This window comes from Chionomys nivalis, chromosome 18 (genome assembly GCF_950005125.1).
Source record: "Chionomys nivalis chromosome 18, mChiNiv1.1, whole genome shotgun sequence".
NCBI lineage: Eukaryota > Metazoa > Chordata > Mammalia > Rodentia > Cricetidae > Chionomys > Chionomys nivalis.
The window spans coordinates 50,450,609-50,469,218 of record NC_080103.1 but is presented as its reverse complement, the minus strand read 5'-3'; the positions used below and the strand labels follow the sequence as shown (position 1 = coordinate 50,469,218).

Genomic DNA, 18,610 nt, shown 5'->3' with positions numbered 1-18,610 from the left:
TTACAGACCTCAAAGCCACCCTAAGGCATGGCAGCGCTTGGAACAGAGAAGCAAAGCCAGGAGCAAAGTTCAGTGTCCTTAGGAGGAAGCTGGAGGCACCCACATAGCTGGCTGGTTCCAATGCTATGGGGAAGTGAAACTGGCCGACACCACGTGTCTGTAGTTTGTTTACTATGCATTCTACAGACTGGGCCAGTAATCCTCAAAGACACGCGTCATATGAAGTATGTGTTATTTTTGCTTGTTTTACTTATTGAGAGAGTCTCATGTAGTCCGACCTCCAGCCTCTATCTCCCAAGCACTGGTATTGTGGGCTAATGCTACCACATCAGGTACGGGAAATGTAAATGGGATTTCTGTTTCCATTTGTGAGAAAATACAACATGGAGAAACTGACTCTCACAAAATTACCGTGTCAGATGTTTTAATATATTCCAGATGAATAAAATCAGAATTTACTGACTATTGTTGGGAATGGGGTTCATTGTGGAAAGGCGATGGAAATGTTTGTCCTGAGATGTTTTCTTCTTAGTGCCCACGAGGTGGCAGCACTGAGTAGAAAGCCCTTGAAAGAGGCTGGAACACTGGCACCGGTTCACATCAAGACTTCTGGCTGTTCCACGCCTTGATGATTTCTTCAGCAGCATCCAGTGTGCTGTCTTTCTGGAAATTAATAAAAGAATCGTATTTTTACATACTAATATAAACGCACGATAGATAGAGCAACATTTAAATATAGAAGATAGCTTTCGTAATGATGCAAAGATGTTTTACAGTTGTTCGATTAAATAAAATTAACCTGGGGTCAGAAAAAAAAATATAGAAGATAAAGCCACGTCGTGGTGATGGTGGCCTTTAATACTAGCACTTGGGAGACAGAGGCAGGGAATCTCTTGAGGCCAGCCTGGTCTACAGAATGAGTTCCAGGACAGCCAGAGCTACATAGAGAATTGCTATCTCTGAAAAAACAAAACAAAACAAAAACCATAGAAGGCATAAGAAAATATTTAGTTTTAGGTGAAGAAACAATTTCAAAATAAAAACACAAATGCAAAAAAACAAAAACAAAAACAAAACCAAAAAATGTGAGGGCAGAATGGGAAGATGGCTCAGAGGTTAAAGGCGTGCACTAATCTTACAGAGGACTCATGTGGCGTGGGTGGCTCACAAAACTGCCTGAAACTCCAGCTCCAGGGGATAGGATGAATCTCTCTTGTCCTACATGAACACACACACACACACACACACAAATAAAAATGCTTAAAAAAACAAAAACAAAAAACGGGAAGCAGTTATTCCATTAATTATAATTAGAGAAAGAAGTCATGAGTTCAGAGGCGACAATATTGAAAACCAATAGACAACGCCTGCCCCCATTTTCCTGTCAATTTCTCCGTTCCCCAAGATAAACTGTCATGGCAGTTTTTATGTTTAGTTCTAATGGCTGCCATTAAAATCCAATCATATACTCAGGCTTTATTTCCTTACCTGTGAACATTGTGTTATTTACTATAGTTGGCTTTCAATAAGAAAAATAAGTCATTCTAATCAATACTCTGGGAAACCTGCCATGATTATTGAAAACAAATCCTCTTAGCTGTTGAATCAGCAATATGGTTTTTATTACATTTTATTTACTTATGTATATTTTTAGGAATGAGTGCTCTGTCTGCATATATGCCTGAATGCCAGGAAAGGGCAGTGCTAGAAGACAACAGAATTCTCTCTTCTTCATCAACAAGTTTAATACAACTCATGTAGAGCTGGCAGGTCAGCCAACTGGGAATTAACTCCATGTCCCAACTGAAGACCTTTCCTCCATATTGTCTCAACACAACTTTTGGCGACACTGACAGATGAATGAGGAAATCACAGCCCAACTAGACTTTCCTTTCCACCCAGGCTCACAGTGTTTACACAACATGACTGCAGACTTGTGTCCTGTTTCTTTCACCATCAGAACATCTGCAATCCCTACTGTTCTTGGTCCATTGGCTTCACCTATTATTTGAGACACAGATCCTTTCTAGGCATCTTTTCCTTCAACCACCACTTTTATGACATTGGCAAACATTCCCTGTATGCTGGGTAGTTTGTGAAATCATTTTACAACTCTCCTGAGTTATTTCCAAGAAGAGAAAAGGGGTAGGGCTGTGTTTTGTTTTGTTTTTCAAGACAGAACATCTCTGTGTAGCCCTGGCTGTCCTGGAACTCACTATGTAGCTCACGCTAGCCTTGAACTCAGAGATTTGTCTGCTTCTGTGTCCCCCAACTGAGTTCTGAGATTAAAGGTTGTGGGCTACTACTCCCACATAAAACTGAAGCCTTATGGTGACTTTTTCCTTCAGGCGATTATGTTTGTATTTTCAAACAATGTGTTTATAAAGATGGCCTCTGGCTTGTGGTAGCTTGTTGGCTATGTTTTGATTTTATGATGACAGATATTCAGTAGCAATCATGATTTGAATTTTGATATTTTGGGGGGCTGATAATATATGGTAGAATATTCTCATACTCTCTCCTAATGCTGGACTGTATGTAGCAAGGAGCCTCATGATCCAAAAGGTAAATGGCTATGACCCCAGCCGCCTGCATTGCTAAGATATGCTGTTCAATGATGTGGTTGTGGTAAATGTATTTTTAACATACAGTATTTTGAACAAGACTTACATTGATATATCTCCATTGTAAGTGGACACTAGGGCTTAGTTTTTTTTTTTTTAAGGCCAGCCATTATAATGGTATGCTTTATATTCTTTTTCTTTTATATTTTAGTCAATCAAATATTCACATTATTCTGTTGTAAAAAATAGTATTTACTACGGGGTGGTCGCAGCACAAGCCTTTAATCCCAGCACTCAGGAGATAGAGGCAGGTGGATCTCTATGCATTTAAGTCTAGTCTGGTCTACACAGTGAGTTCCAGGATAGCCAAGGCTACACGGAGAAACCCTGACTCAAATAACAAGCATAAAAACCAAACCAAACAAAGTATTTATGTTAGGTTAGGTAGACTTTGGATGAATGGAGTTAATATGGAGATTGCCTAGTTCTCAGTCACAGTGTTTTGAGTAGCCATAACATGCATGTAGTATGTATGTATGTATGTATGTATGGTATGTGCTTGTTTTGCATGTATATGGGTGCATTGTGTGTGCACAAACCTATCAAGGCCTGAAACTGACATTGCTAATTTCCTTATTACTCTTCATGCTTATATATTGAAGCGGGGTCTCTCCTTGAATCCACAGCTCACCAACTATGGACTGGCGTAGCTGTCAGCTTAGCCTGGGAACACAGCCTTTGCCTTAGAATGCTGGGATTACAGGCCACTGCCTTGTTTATCTTGCTTTTATGTGGGTTCTGGGGATCAGAACCCTGGTCCTCAAGAATAGCAGATCTTCTAGAGTGGTCTAACTTGGTTAGCCATAGAGACATCTTTCATTTTCATTTTTAAGAATTCCTTTTCCTTTTCTTTTTCTTTAAAAAAGCCATGTGTATGTGAATGTGTCTGTGTGAGCACATGCTGCACATGAAAGGATACCAGTGTGCAGATATCTGTCTACACAGGCTAGAAGAGGGTGGAGGATTATATGCGTTCCCCTCATAAACAATGACTCAAGGATGGTGGTGCCCAACACTTGTAGGACTGAGACCAGAGGATTGTCACGAGTCTGAGGGCAGCCTGGGCCACAGAGTGAGACTCTGTCTCAAGAAACCACGAATGAATAAGTAAACTGAAAACACCAGTAACAGCAAACAGGCAGAATACTGACTTACAGTTAACTTCATGGCACCAAGTCAAATTTTAAAAAAAGTCACTTTGTATATCATTTTTAGAAACAGGAAAGAAGGTGCTTTCTAAGTTGGAATGCAAAATACTTTTGTGAGAATACAGAAACTTACTTTAATGAAGCAAAACCGCACCAGCTTCTCAAACTGTGGCTTAGACAGCGAGTCACAGAAGGCTGAAACAGGGATGGCTGACAGTTTCTGGGAAAACAAGGGAGATGATGTAATAGAAAAGCTACACCCATTCCAAATGTCACTGAAGAGACCACAGACACCAGAAATAGACACTGTTTGGTCATAATTTTTTAAAAAGAAAAATATTTTTATAATCCCTCAAAAAGCCCTAAGTGGACTGTTGGGATGAAAGCTGGAATCAGGGCAGTACGTTTGCCTCTCACTGGGGAAGCAGAGGCAGGCGGATCTCCCAGAGTTAAGGCTAGCCTGGTCTACACAGCAAGGTCCAGGCATGCCGAGCCTACATAGTGAGACTCTCAAAAATTGAAACTCAGCTAAACTAAGATTTTAAAATAAAGAAAAGTAGGAGAAACAAAGCTAGAATTAAGTGTCACTCAAAGCATATGCACAAGCTCCTTGAAAAGCTAGCTACAACGTAGCCCCGCAAGGGTCAGTGAACGTTACCTTGTTTTTTGTCATCCACTTCACAAACTTGTAGTCATAAGGCTCATCACCCTTCATGTCAGAGAGGTCAGCGTCTGCAACCACAGGGGAAGGTGAGCGGAGGAAGGATTGTGTCTACGACAACAAGGGCTTCACTGAAGCCCATCACGATTCAGATTTTCTCCTGACTCACACAGGTTTCACCCAGAACTGTCTAGAGGTCATTGACTCACCACGCTGGTGTCTACACGACACGCTGAGAATGACTGACATACTGAGGCAGCACTCACACACAGTGGACCATGCATGTCCATGTAGCTGCCAGCCCAGGAAGAAGGGCATGGGAAGCCACGGAGAGCACTGCTTCTCCAGAAAGAAGATGGCATGATGTCAGGCTTTGTCATCTATCAGTGAGGATACGGCAGCACCAATGTCATACGGCTCTCTTGAGAAGGTGCCATTAACAGAGTTCTGAATACAAGACCTGCCATACCATATGTTTTCAAAAACTATAGTCTTCCATTGTCCTGCATTGCAAGGTATAATGGTAATTACATTTTGCCTTTATTCTTTCTCTTTATAACTTCTGAGGTAGCATCTCCTATGGTAGTCCAGGCTGTATGGGACTATGTGTCCCAGGTTGGCCTTGAACACACAACAACCATCCTGCCTTAGCATCTTGAGTGCTGGGATTATTGACGTGTACCACCATGCCTGGCTACTTTCATTTTCCTTTAAAATTATTTATTGTGATTTTAATTGTGTATATGCATATGGGAGTGTACATGGGTTTTGTGTGTGTGTGTGTGTGTGTTACCCAAGAAGTCAAGAGGGAGTGTGAGCCCTGGAGCTGGGGTCACAGGCTGTTGTGAGCTGCCTATCTTGGGTGTCAGGAGCTGAACTCTGATCTTCTGCAAGAACAGTATGTGCTCTTATCCACTGAGCCATCTCTCCTTTCCAAGCCCCCGGGCTACCTTTATTCTGATGCTACCACTAGATGAAATTTTAATTTTTATCTCTAGAAAACGGGGAGAACTAAATTCTAGTATAGGAAACAATCCACACACAGTAAATTAAAGTTTGTTCGTGAGGAGAGGTTGAGATGTTAATATTTTCCCCATAGGTAGTGTGTCATAAAGAGTGGATATCCTCTCATTTCCACCTCAGAAAAGGCTTTCCATCCAAATCCTCTGGCTCCTACCTAACCACACTGTACCCAGAACTCAGACTCAAGCAGGATGTGGGCACAGGATGCACCGGCTCAGGCAACGTGGAAAGGGTGCTTAGTGCAACCCTGAGATAAATCCTTTCTTAGAGTCTATTGTCTTGGGAAAGCTGGATCCAGTGGAGAACCTCGAGGGTCATTTCCAAGGTGTCCTCCACCTATTTTCTCAATAAATGAACTTGGGTGGAAAACCCTGAAGATTTGAAATTGAAAGAGTAGCTGGTGGGAAGAAATTGGATGTGGGTCAGATGAGAGAGCCACAGGGTGCCCCAGTCTAAACAAGTTTCCTGAGGTACAGAAGGCTCTTCACCAAGATAAGGGTGTGTTCTGGGACAAGCACTCCGTAAAAACCCATGAAAGCCTTCCCTGCAGCCCAAGGTGGGGCCAGTACTTGTGACCACTTCCTGGAAAGGGACTTTGAGCCTCAACTACAAGAAAGTCTAGCATCTCAGTTCTCTGAAACCTGTTATAATGAAAAAAATTACTAATGTCTAATGTTTGTGTATAGCAAAGTGATTCCTACATGAATCCAGAGCTAAGGGAGCCCCCTCCTACTTCAGGAGAGCCCCCACTTTCTCTTAATGAATCTATGTTCATGCTGCCACACCTCCCAAAAAACTAACATACAATCATTCATTTGTCGCATAAACTTGAATTTTTTTTTTAATATTTATTTATTAAGTATACAATATTCTGTCTGTGTGTATGCCTGCAGGCCAGAAGAGGGCACCAGACCCCTCTACAGATGGCTGTGAACCACCATGTGGTTGCTGGGAATTGAACTCAGGACCTTTGGAAGAGCAGGCAATGCTCTTAACCTCTGAGCCATCTCTCCAGCCCCATAAACTTGAATTTTTTTATTCCCTCTAGGTTTCTAAATTTAGCATAAATGAGAAACTTCAGTTTTTCAAATTCAGTGGCATATAATGTTATTACAATCTAAAATATTGAAAACCATATTAGAGTGATAATAATTAATCAATAATGAATATCAAAGACTTATTATTAATAATATTTTTAAGTATTAAAGAAATGTAAGTTTTGTGTAAAAACTGTCAGAACATGGCCAAAGGGATGACGCATGGTGAACAGTGCCTTGGGGAACGCTGAGAGCGACTCCAGGGAAAAAGGCAGAGGGCCTTTTATCTCAGGCACATTTTGTCCCTGGATTACTCTTGGATGCGGCGGCTTCATGCCTCCCGTGACAAACATTTACATACAATCTATAAGGTATGTTTATTCTTGTTGGATGTCAGAACATAGTTAAAAAGTCCAATCTGGGGAAAGGATATGCTGAGTGCCGTCCTCCGTGTGCCCTGAATCTGGATAGGGTCCTCTGCCTTGCTTTCTTGCTTTCCCAGATACAATCTACAGCATGTGTCAGGCAACTGTGTTAAGACTGGTCTGTCCTGAGATAGTTCTGGGAGAGGGCTGTTAATATTTAGGATGTTAATATTCAGGATGTTAATATTATTTAGTTTGTGCTTACTGGTTTTGGTTTACATATTTTTCTGATCATGTTTTTCTGAACCCAAACAACCTTCCTTGGATCATGGTTTACTTTGTTATGTTTATGTAGGAAAGTACACTAAATGAAGCAAAGCTGTCTGTAGTGTTTGACTGTAATCCGACCCATTCATTCTTTAAGGTCCTCAAATCCCAGATCTTGTAGACGGATCTGCATAGGTTGGCACCAAGGCCAACAAGATTCTTGTAAAACATTATTATGCTTCCAGCTTGAAGATTTGTGGGTGACAGGTCAGGATTATGCCATCAACGTCAGTTGAAGGCAAGTCTAGTGACCTGAAGTCAAGGTGCAGAGCCCACATGGTGGAAGGAGAGAAGTAATTTCTAAGGCTGTCCTCTGCCCTCCACACACGAGCCTTGGCTGGTGCCCATGCCCCATGTAAAAGGAGTCAATATTGCCATGTGTTGGAAGCAGAACTGTGGATATTCCATATGCACGACTCTGGGAAGTTACTTCAGGCTTTGTAAACCTTCCTGCCTGCAAGGGTGGCACTGGCAATGCTTTCTAGAAGACGGTATTTGAGAGCCTGGCATATAGTAGAGTCTCAATGGATGTTAATCACTCCCCTTGTTCCCAGCGTTCACCTCTGCAAACAGCAGGTATTCCCTGAGGCTTCACAGCGTCTACCAAATAGCATTTAGAAAAGTTAGAAAAATGTTCGTGAACTATTTCAAGAGTACCGTTTCACACTCAGAATTTCCAGGTACACCCTGAAACACAGTGAGAACAGTTCTGTAAGAGAACACTTTGGAACAACACCGACCTGATAGCAGTTTACCAGGAGTGAAAGTTCAGGTAAAAGTTCTGAAGGGAAAGTGAGCTGTTGAAAGTGTTGAAATCATCCCTTCTAGAGATAAAATGCATTCTGGCTCGGGCACCTTTCCCTCATACATCTCTGCTTTCCTTTCAAACATACATGTCTGTGGATGTGAAATAGCAAAGGCTTCACAAACCTAAGGAAGACACATCGGCAATGATGAAGTAACCCCCGTCAGGGATGATGGGTTTCAGGCCAACGCTGTTAAGTAAACGAACCATCCGATCTCTTTTTACTTCTAATTCCTTTGGCAGAGAATTAAAGTAACACTCTGGGTCATCCATGCGCTTGATATCAGTCCAAAGGGCCTGGGCCAAGGCTGCCTGCATGTTAAGATATAAAAGGGGAGGGGAGAGCATGGTAATGTCAGTTATGGCTCAATTTACTGGAAGAATAAATAAAGGTCATCCAATTAAGATTTGTGGCAAGGAAGTCACTCAGGAAGTTAAAGCCAGATTCCTGTGAAATATCCAGCTCCGTGGGTTGATGGAGGAAGTTTTATGTAAATGTTTAAATCTAATATGACAAACAAAGGAAGACATAGAAATCCAAACCAAAAAAGAGGTGTCACATAAATATGGTGTTCTTGGTAACAAAAGACATGAACTGTTTTCTACTGGGGTGAGCCATCATCCAGATTGTTAAATCTCAGGCTAAAGAATGTCCGGAGAGGTGACAGGGAGTCAGTGTTTTCTGTTACCTAGGACAGCACAGGAGGAAATTAAAGCTGGCTTGCTGTGTAGGCAAGCCAATACAAGTTCCTTGTTCCTCAGAGGAAATGCTAAAATCATTCTGACCACAGCAAGGCAGTGTACGTGAAATGGGAGCTAGAAACAAGTATCTAGACTGTGTGGGCAACTCCTCCAGTGGTGGCGACTCAAGAAGAGAACAGAGAAGTGGGACCAAGAAAAAACAATAATATAGAGCAAAGAACTTAATGTTTGTGTTCCTCCTACTGCATATGGTGAGTTCTTGGTCTCCAAGGAATGGGCATTAGCAAGTATGGTCTTTGGGGGTGATTAGGCCAGAAGACTAGAGGCCTCAGGGATGGTACTAGCACCACTTTCACATCGTGGGAAAACACACTGGAAAAGGGACACAAATGAGGTAGCAGGTCGTATCTGGCAGTGATCATCAGATCCATGAGAAACAAATTCCTCTTCTTTATAAGCTACAAAGTCTCTAGTATTTTGTTACAATGATTTTCCCAGACTAAGCCAGTAAGGATCAGGCAGGTGCCTGAGAAACATGTCAGGGTAGGACGATAAAAACAAGTCATAATCACAGGAGGAATTCAGCACAAAGATCTACCAAGCAGAAGGCTAGAGGGTTGGCAGGCAAAGTAAGCCATTTCGGTAGGAGCCGGGACGGAACAGTTCACAACATAGGCGTGGCTCTGCCTTTCATAAAACCTCCAATTAGTGCATACTGAAGGGTGGTAGAGAGGTGAGGTGGAAGGGGCAGGGGAAAATCTGTTCTGTGTGAGAGAACTGAAGCAAAAGACAGAGCATGATGAGGTGGAAGGGGGCAAGACTACAGGGAAGTCTGTGGCAGGAGAATTTAGCAGTAAGACAGAATCAGCAATTCTTCAACACAAGGAAATCAGCATCCAAACGTAGCTGTCTGTGGATTTTCCTGAAATATTGACTAAGATGCCCCAGGAAACGTTCTAGGATCTCAGCTGTACCTCTATGAGTAATCTGTCCTTTGACTATAGAAGTCATTGCCCTGGGAAATCCAGAGCACAGAGACACAAACGGCTGTGCTAAGTGTATCTGGATTCCTCTTGCTCAAGTCTGCTATGTCATCCAGTAGCAAACACCACTGACTTAATCTTCCAGCTATGTCCAGAGTCCCATCTCTCCTCATCACTTCTGCCGTTCTCACCTTGGTTTAATCCACTAATATTTCTCTCGTGGAAGTCTTCCCTTACCTTCTCCCTCAACGAAGCACCAGCCTCCATTTGATAACTTACGATCAAAACTGCCACAGGGTCCCATGCCCCTCAGTCCTAACAGTGACATACATGGGCCAACTTGATGTGACTCTCAGCTACCGCTCAAATCTGAGATTCTCTTACTCTTCCTCCTTGGTGACCTCATCCCAGCAGCTATGTTTATGACAGTTATATTGTCTACTTCACCCTTCCTGTTCTCTCAGGCCACAGCGCTCTTCTCTGGGTTAACCAGATGCTGTCTTCTCCACGAGGCTTACCCAATATGACATCATATACTCCCCAACCTGGATCATTACCTCTTCCTTCTTCCCCACCTTCTCTTTGTATCTATCAAAACCTGACATAATATATTTTAAAAGCATTTCTGTTATTTATGTCCCTCTACTGGGTGTTAAGCTCCTTGAGTGCAGTTCTTTTTTGTTTGTAAAATCTCTAATCTTCAGTAAATCTTCGATGAATAAATGGCTTTATTTTGAGGTGATAAAAATGAACTTATAATAAAACCGAGTTTTGGAACGAGCCTTTTTCATAAGGTTATTTTAGAGAGTCACTGAAAATAATGGCATTGTTTCCTACTGAGTAGACAACTTTGAACAAAAAACCACCAAACAAGTTCAACGGGGTCAGTAGTTTTACGCTCTCGTGCCTCCACTGCCTTCTAGAACAGGAACACTGTTTCAGTATCTGGGGTATTCAGAGGAGAATAATAAATAGATCTGTTTCTAGAAACGTATACAAAAATAGCAACCGTTTAACAAAGATATGCACTAAGGGCCAGGAATGGTGACACTCGCCTGTAATCCCACAGTTTGGGAGGTTAAGGCATGTGCTCAAGAAAAAGGTGCACCTGGGAGAAAGAGTCTACCATCTATTAGGCCTTTATATACTGATGTGGGATTTATGCTATGAATAGTTTATTACCGCTGGTTAATAAGAAGCTGCTTTGGCCTGTGGCAGGGCAGAATATAGGTAGGCGGGAAAATTAACTGAGTGCAGGGAGAAAGAAGGTAGAGACGGGCAGACGCCATGTAGCTTCCCCAATCTGCTTGTTCTCTGCCCGCTCCCACCTCCCATGGGGTCTTCCTTTACTGTCCAGCTGTGCTTTAGAGTCTCTGTGGCCTGGACCAGCCTGGAACTCAAGACTCTCCTGATTGAGCCTCAGTCATGCTAACATGACAGGCATGCACCACCACACCCAGTGAACTTTATCCATGGACTATCTGCCTGCCCCAGAATTCCCAAACTGCGCCAGAAGGGCTTGCTCATGAGGAAGCTATTTAATTCTCGCATGCACAAAGGCCATCACGTACCTGTAGAGGAGTTGCACAAGTGTACAAAGTGTTTTGTTGAACAGTCTGTAGATGCTTTATCAGGTGATGAGGGCCAATGCTCCAGCCAAGCTGGGAAAAGAGAAAAGCAGATTTCAAAAACCAATCTAAGGATCTATATCATATCTAAGAAAGCAGTTAGTGCAAATGACGAACACAAGTAGTTCAGAAATGTCCCCAGGAGGAAAGTGGGGCAACGCTTGTCTTTGTGAAGTTCCTAGGTCTGTCTTCATCACTCATCCTGCCTCCTGAAGGAAACAAAACCTGTGATCACTGTGAGCCCTTCCGTCTGCTGAGGTGCCACTTCTGGGGCTCATGAGGAATAAAAGCCAGAAGTTATACTTGCTCTAAGTACAGGCACAAGTAATTCTTCACGATGGCTCAGAGGACCCCTCCACAACTAAAGCACACTGGTTTCCACCTATTCTTCTGGTCTGCTAGCCCTCCCTCTCTAGCGTCGGTAAGGCTGAAAGAGAACTGAATTTTAACTGGGACATCATTCGTTGTTGTTTCGTGAGACGGTATCTCCTGTAGCCCAGGCTAGCCTTGAACTCACAAGTTAGCCAAAGAGAATGTTGGGTTAGGTGATTTTCTTGCTTCCACTCCCTGTGGCTCAGGATAATAGATCCTGATGAATGTGTTGCCATGATCAACAGGACAGTGGTTGGTGCAGGGACTCTGAAGGCAGGCTACCTGCCCTGGCTTGTCTTTATTAGCAGTGTAATCTCAGGCAGGCAGTAAAAATTACTGTGACTTAGTTTTATAGTCGGTAAAACAGGGATGAAAACCTTGCCCACTTTATACTGTGCTGTTAAGAATGAAAAGAATTAGCATTGCTGAAAACACTTGTGTTTGGGTCACAGTTAAAGCTGGAGGACTAGCTAGTGTTATCTTTCTCATTTCATATGTGAATATTTTTGTAAAGAAAAAAGTATCACAAGTTTATCATTCATAACATTTAAAATTGCTTGATTTTTTTTTATTTTAAGGAAATTACTTAGTCTCATAAAGGATGAAACATGGGGCAGTGATATGGTTCAGAGGGTAAGGACTTGCTTGCTTCCAAGCCCCAGGACCAAAGCTCAATCTCTAGGATTCACATGTTGGAAGAAGAAAACTGACTCCTACATATTACCTTCTGCCCTACACACACACACACACACACACACACACACACACCTCCCAGTCCCCAAATAAATACATGTAATTAAAAACAAAAAGGATGAAGCTTGCATGAGAGCCAAACGAATCAGTAAAAATGGAAAAGATCACTAAGTATAAAACTCCACATATATTATTCATGCATTCAAAATGCAAAATATTGTACAAAAATTAAATTATGAGCTTCATTATTATTATTAATTAATTAATTAATTACTTATTTCCAAGACAGGGGCTCTCAGCCTCCTATGGGGATTGAACCCAGGGCCTTTCACTTGCAAAGCATGGGCTCTACTCCTGAGCCACACCCCCAGCCCAGCACTACCCTCTTTCTCTTACCTTCCAACCTGTCACACTGAAAGTCTTGCCAGCACTTCCTATTGTTATTGTTCTCTCCCACATACCTGGAAAAGTGGCTTAAAGAGGAAAAGAAAAATAAGTCGATAACTGGCTACCAATTACTTTCTTTTCCAATTACTTTTCATTTAGTATAACCTAAAAACACAATGCAGACAACATGAACTCAGTGAGAATAGATATTAAATAGTATCAGTGTAGTTATTTCAGTCTTCTTTAGAAAATGCAAGTATAATCCACCACTGCACAAGCATCGCTACCTTCAATTTCAGAACATTTTTTCCAACCACAGGCAAGTCGCCAAGCCATTCTTGACTGATCTCTTTCAATCATTCATTCACAATTGTCCATCAAGTCTTTCTTAGAAACTAAGAGTGGCAAAGGAAACAAAGAAGAGAAGCCTGTGGCTTCTGCCTCTAAAGGGCTTGAGGTCTTGCTGAGGAAGTGAAACCGAGGTGGCAGCAGAGGCACCGTGCTGGCGGCTGGAGTAGGGGCAGGCAGGGGCGTTAGGCAATGGCAGAAGGGAGAGGAGGCCTCCTGGTCCAGGGAGGATTTGGTTAAAATTTGGAACACCACATCAGCTTAGGCAGGCAGGAAAGAGGAGGGCAGACATTCTGTGCTACAATATGAAATACGATCACTTTTTTTTTAATAAGCTAAGCAATTTGTCAATGTCTATTTTTTTAATCATGCAAAGGTGGATGCCCCTCTCTCTTTAAGGGGTCAGCTGATTAGCTGCATAGGTTATAAGGAAAAATTTTCAAATATCGGTGATTTAGTGTATGAATGAGGTGGGGATAGAGATGAACATCCTTTCTGATGGTTGAAATGGCAGTGGGAGCTATTTGACCAAGAATAAGAGGAAATTCTGTCATTTTCTTTCCTTCTCTTCCTCCTCTTCTTGTAATAGGATATGCCTTGAGGGCCATCAAAATGACTTTGTAGGTAGCAGCACTTGCTGGGAGAGCCTGAGTTGGATCTCTAGAATTCAGGGAAAGATGGGAGGAGTGGCTGTACTCCACAGAGTGGTCCTGTGGCTTCAACATACATTCTGTCATGTGTGAGTGCCCAACCAATAAAAAGGATTTGAAGTCTTGTGATCTTCAGCAAATCATGCCAGTTATACTATTCCCTGGTGCTTATCATGTATAAGGAAACAGTACATTTGGAAATCCTCTACGTCCTTTTAGAATGAATATTGCCAAACTGAGATTTCAAAGATTGGGGCTAGAGAGATGGCTCAGAGGTTAAGAGCACTGGCTGCTCTTTCAGAGGTTCTGAGTTCAAATCCCAAGAGCGAGGCAGGACTTTTGGGGCAGAGAGACCACCGGTAAGAAAGAGGAGGAAAAGCCAAGAGACAGAAAATAATAAAAAATGCAGGCGGAGAGGTAACAGCTACAAGTCACGTGGCAGCACAAAGATGGATATAAAGGGTTAATTTAAATTATAAGAGCGAGTTAGATACAAGCCTAAGCTATCGGCCGAACTTTCATAATTAATAATAAGTCTGTGAGTTGTGATTTGGGGGCAGGCAGGACGGACAGGGAAGACTTGTTACATTCTAATCCCCTCAACCCCTGGCCATTTATAATGCGCCACCATAACAATGACGGTACACGGAACTTCTGCTCACATGCCTATGAATATCTTTACCGCTTCCATGTTTCCTATTCATCTTACTCAGCAAAGACATCTGATCGCCTAATGCTCTAATTTGCTTTCTAATTTTCCATGATTCATGTCATGGGCGAAAGCAAATTCAGGGAGGGACGGGTTTGTTTGGCTTACACTTTGCCATCATTGTATATCACTGAAGAAGCCAGCGTTGGGACTCATTAACAGCTCAGGAAGCACAGCAAAAACCATGAAGGAATGCTGAACCACGGGCTCACGCTCACTTGCTTTCCTTACAATGCCTAGGACTGCTAGCCTAAGGATGGCACTGCCCACAGTGGAGCGCACCTTCTTATATCATCAAGACATTTTTCACGGAGGTAGCCAAATGACTATGTGATTCAGAAATTCTTCAGTTGGGATTTCCTCTGTTGACTTCGGTTTGTGTCATGCTGAGGCACCCCTACCATGTGTGGAAAATGAGAATTTAGAAGAGACCAACACAAATAATAATCTCATCCTTCTGGTAAATTAGAAGCAAAATGCATAGATTCTGTTTAACGATATAGGGAAAAACAAAATAAAAGTGATCCTTGCTGTTATTCGGGCAACTTATTTAGTACAATCACAAACCGCTTCATGAAAAGCTCTGTCCCCAGTGTCTTATATACCGAGGAACAGCAGAATTCTTGTTAAGGAGCCAAAAATAGGCAAAAGACCTACTCTGCTCACGTCCCAACTTTACAGTGTGATCTCAAGTCCCTTCCCCCACTGGGACATCCGTTCACCAAGATGAGCTTTAATCTCTCAAGCACACTCCATCTAAATGCCCCTCGTAAGTGCGCACGCAGATACCCATCGCAGAGACTATTTCAAAGCTGGCCTGGGGTCCTCTCGGATCCTTTGTTCCACATGTGCCCAAACCCACTCAGACTGGAGACTCCGTCCGACTCAGTACCTATTTTTATATGCTTATGTCCAGTATAGACAAGCCACTCATAAACCTCATCACTGATGCACAGGGCGCCATGCTTGATGCAGAGGTCAGCAATGACTTGCAGCTCCTCTCTGGTATACACCTACACACATTAAAGGAAAGGGCACAGCCAGTTATACTACATGTGAGGAAACAGGGACTTCCAGCCTGTGTAAGCAAAGAGGCTCGCTTACCTTGCCAATGGGGTTATGTGGAGTATTTAATATAATGGCTTTAGTCTTAGAACTAAATTTACTTTCCAGTTCTTGAGGATTGAATGTCCAGTCAGAACTAGACCACTTTGTCCCATCCGTAGGTTTCTAAGCATGAAGAATAAAGAGGTGATTTGAACGAATTAATTCATGTTTACTGTCTTACAAACAACCTAGTAAAGAAAGAAGAAGATTAAAGACAGACCAGGCAAAGGTAACTGAATAAATGACTAATGGAAAACACAGACACAAATAATTAGGCTCTAATGTAACCTTGAGAACCCAGAGGCCCTGAGTCTTATGTACACACCCATTTAAGGAAATAATGAATGCTGTCAACAAACAGCTGTTCTTCCTTCCCAGAAGCCGGCTGTGTCTATGGGCCAGGTGTGACACCGTAAGGCTGACAGCGGAGTCGGTGAGTCACCTTGGCTACTGGATTCATTATTTTCAAAAGATTTAGCTATATCTTCAATGACAAAGTAATTTAAAACATTCTTCGGGCCAGCGGATGGTCTGGGGACTTACAGATCTCAGGGGAATAAACACAGGCGTTGCTCCAGCCATTCTCACCATGGGCTCATAACAGTCATAAAAAGGCACCATTATGATCACCTGAGATAAAAGAAACAAGAACACAGGGTATCAGCCAGCAATTCACCTCCAGAGGCGCTGTGCCAAGTGACAAGATGCAGCAATGAAAAAGACAGGCTCAGTCTTCATGGAGCGAACGTCTGAGTGAAAAAGACCCTGGATATAAAGCCATCCTCCAAGTCAAAGATGGAGTTCTTGGTCTCTTGGAAGATCTACAGAAAGGCTTACAGTGGGACATTCAAAATTGTTAATTATTGTAGGTGCACACCCAGATTTATCTGGTGCCTGGACTGCTCATCATATTTTCAAAAGTATATTCTAAGCAAAACCAGTAAGGGTGGGTTTTTTTTTTCCTCTTGTATTTCAAGTTAGAAAACAAAATGCAGGCAGAACTTAATATACCAGACAGTGATAGGAGCAGGATTTCAGGAAATGACACTGTGTTCATTTCTAGAGTGGAGTGCTATTGGAGACAGTATGTTGAGAGTGAACAATTGAGTCAGGGGTCAGAGTGGATGCTATTGTTCTTGTGTGATGCCCACAGCCCCTCCGCCTCAGGTAAGCGGTGTCTGGCACCTTTTCCTCCCAGTCATTGGGTCAGATTTCTCACCTCTCAAACTCCCCTCCAACCTCCCTTGCTGCAGCTTCAGATTGAGGGGCTGATCTTGTCTGCTGACATCACACCCCAGCCTGCAGACTCAATCTAGAAGTTCTGCCTTTCTTTTTTTTTCTGCAGTGGTTTGAGTGAGAAGGGCTCTGCAGGCTCATGTTTACCCACTTGGGCCCTAGTTTATGGAACTGTTTGGAAAGGATTAGGAGGTGTGGACTTGTTGCAGGAGGTATATCAGTGGTGTTTCAAAAGCCCACTCCAGCTGGGTGGGGGTGGTGCACGCCTTTAATCTCAGGCAGAGGCAGCGGATGTAGGGAGGCAGAGACAGGGGGATCTCTGTGAGTTTGAGGCCAGCCTGGTCTACGGAGAGAGTTCCAGGACAGGCTCCAAAAAGATACAGAGAAAGCCTGTTTTAAAAAACAAACAGATAGATAGATAGATAGATAGATAGATAGATAGATAGATAGATAGATAGACAGACAGACAGATAGATAGGAAGGAAAGCCCACTCTATTCCACTCGGCCCTCCCTTTGGCTCATGGCTATTGTTTCAGCATGAAGTCTCTCACCACTGCTCTAGCATCATGACTGCCTGCCTGCCTGCCTGCCTGCTTTCACACTCTTTGTCATGAAGGCTATGGTCTCTTCTCACCCTTGAATCTAAGCAGACTCCCAATTAAGTTCTCTTCTGTAAACTGTCTTGGTTATGATATTTTGTCACAGAAATAGAAAAGTAACTAAGACCATCTCCTTCCTTCTACTGAAATAAGATTTTTTTCTAGCCCTGACTGATCTACGACCCCTGACTTAACCTCCCACTTTCTGGGATGGCAGGCATGTGCCACCACACTTGCCTAACTTTTATATTGTTTTAATTACATTTATTTGTTTACTTTTGTGTACATGTTCTTGTGTGCACCATGGGCCACATGCGGGGGTGTCAGAGGATAACTTTTGGTTATCTTATTCTATCATGTGGGTTCTGGAGATCAAATTCAGGCTTGGCAGAAAATGGCTTTATCATATGAGCCCCCTTGCCAGCCCAGGAAGCCACTTCTCCAGCCCATGCTTTTATCTATTTTTCAAAAACCTAACCCGATTTCATGAAAATGTCATATAATTTTAATTTTTGCTCTTACATTAATGTTGAGAGTTCCCTAAATTTAAGATTTATTTTCTTACCTTTTGCATGTATAAATAACAGTGCTATATTTGTGTATATAGTTCTCCTTTTTCAAATGGCCAGTTGAATAAATTCACACGATTGCTACCTCTAGATGGAAGAATATAAGCTTGTTTACAAACACACACTTAGTCTAATGTTTTTATTGAATTTGTTTTTATTGAATATGTGTCTCTGTGTGTGGAGAGGCAGGTGTGCATGCCAACCACGTATGAAGTTAGGTCAGCTTGTGCTAGTCTCATAAACAATAAAGCAAACTAGCCAGTTAACTAATTAACTAAGAACTTTACAAAGTGAACAAATATTGCAGACATAATAACAAATGAAAAGAAAAACAAAGCAAAACTCAAGAGCCTTTACCATCTTATTCCCACTTCTTTCCAATAAAAGAGCCGTGAGAATGACCTGAGATGTAGATTACAGAAAAAGGGTTAACTCTGAGCAACAGACACCAGGACAGGGCTTAAAGCTTCTGGACGCTGGGAAGATGCAGTATCATTATGTGTGCTATAGTTATATGGTAATTTATCCCACTCTACATTAAAGGCTTGCTAACTCTACTGTACCACCACTAGACCTCAAAACTTGAAAGAGAAAAAGAAAGGAACAAAATGAGGAGAAGGTTCCAACGTGAGACAG

General features: G+C 42.4%; 1 protein-coding gene across 4 annotated transcripts in view; it reads right to left on the bottom strand.

The window, feature by feature from the left end:
• Positions 1 to 415: 415 nt before the first annotated feature.
• Positions 416 to 18,610, bottom strand: part of Kyat3 (kynurenine aminotransferase 3) — a 35,715-nt gene continuing 17,520 nt past the window's right edge. For 3 of the 4 annotated variants that reach the window (XM_057794000.1, XM_057794003.1, XM_057794002.1), the window contains 9 exons: positions 16,113 to 16,199; positions 15,567 to 15,692; positions 15,355 to 15,475; positions 12,765 to 12,841; positions 11,247 to 11,336; positions 8,116 to 8,302; positions 4,431 to 4,504; positions 3,906 to 3,992; positions 416 to 663 (listed from right to left, as the gene is read on the bottom strand). In XM_057794000.1, the coding sequence (XP_057649983.1) occupies positions 601 to 663; positions 3,906 to 3,992; positions 4,431 to 4,504; positions 8,116 to 8,302; positions 11,247 to 11,336; positions 12,765 to 12,841; positions 15,355 to 15,475; positions 15,567 to 15,692; positions 16,113 to 16,199 (912 nt within the window). In that variant the 3' untranslated portion in view covers positions 416 to 600. Of the gene's footprint in view, positions 664 to 1,144; positions 1,219 to 3,905; positions 3,993 to 4,430; positions 4,505 to 8,115; positions 8,303 to 11,246; positions 11,337 to 12,764; positions 12,842 to 15,354; positions 15,476 to 15,566; positions 15,693 to 16,112; positions 16,200 to 18,610 lie in introns of those variants that run through there. The other variant, XM_057794001.1, reaches the window with a different exon arrangement.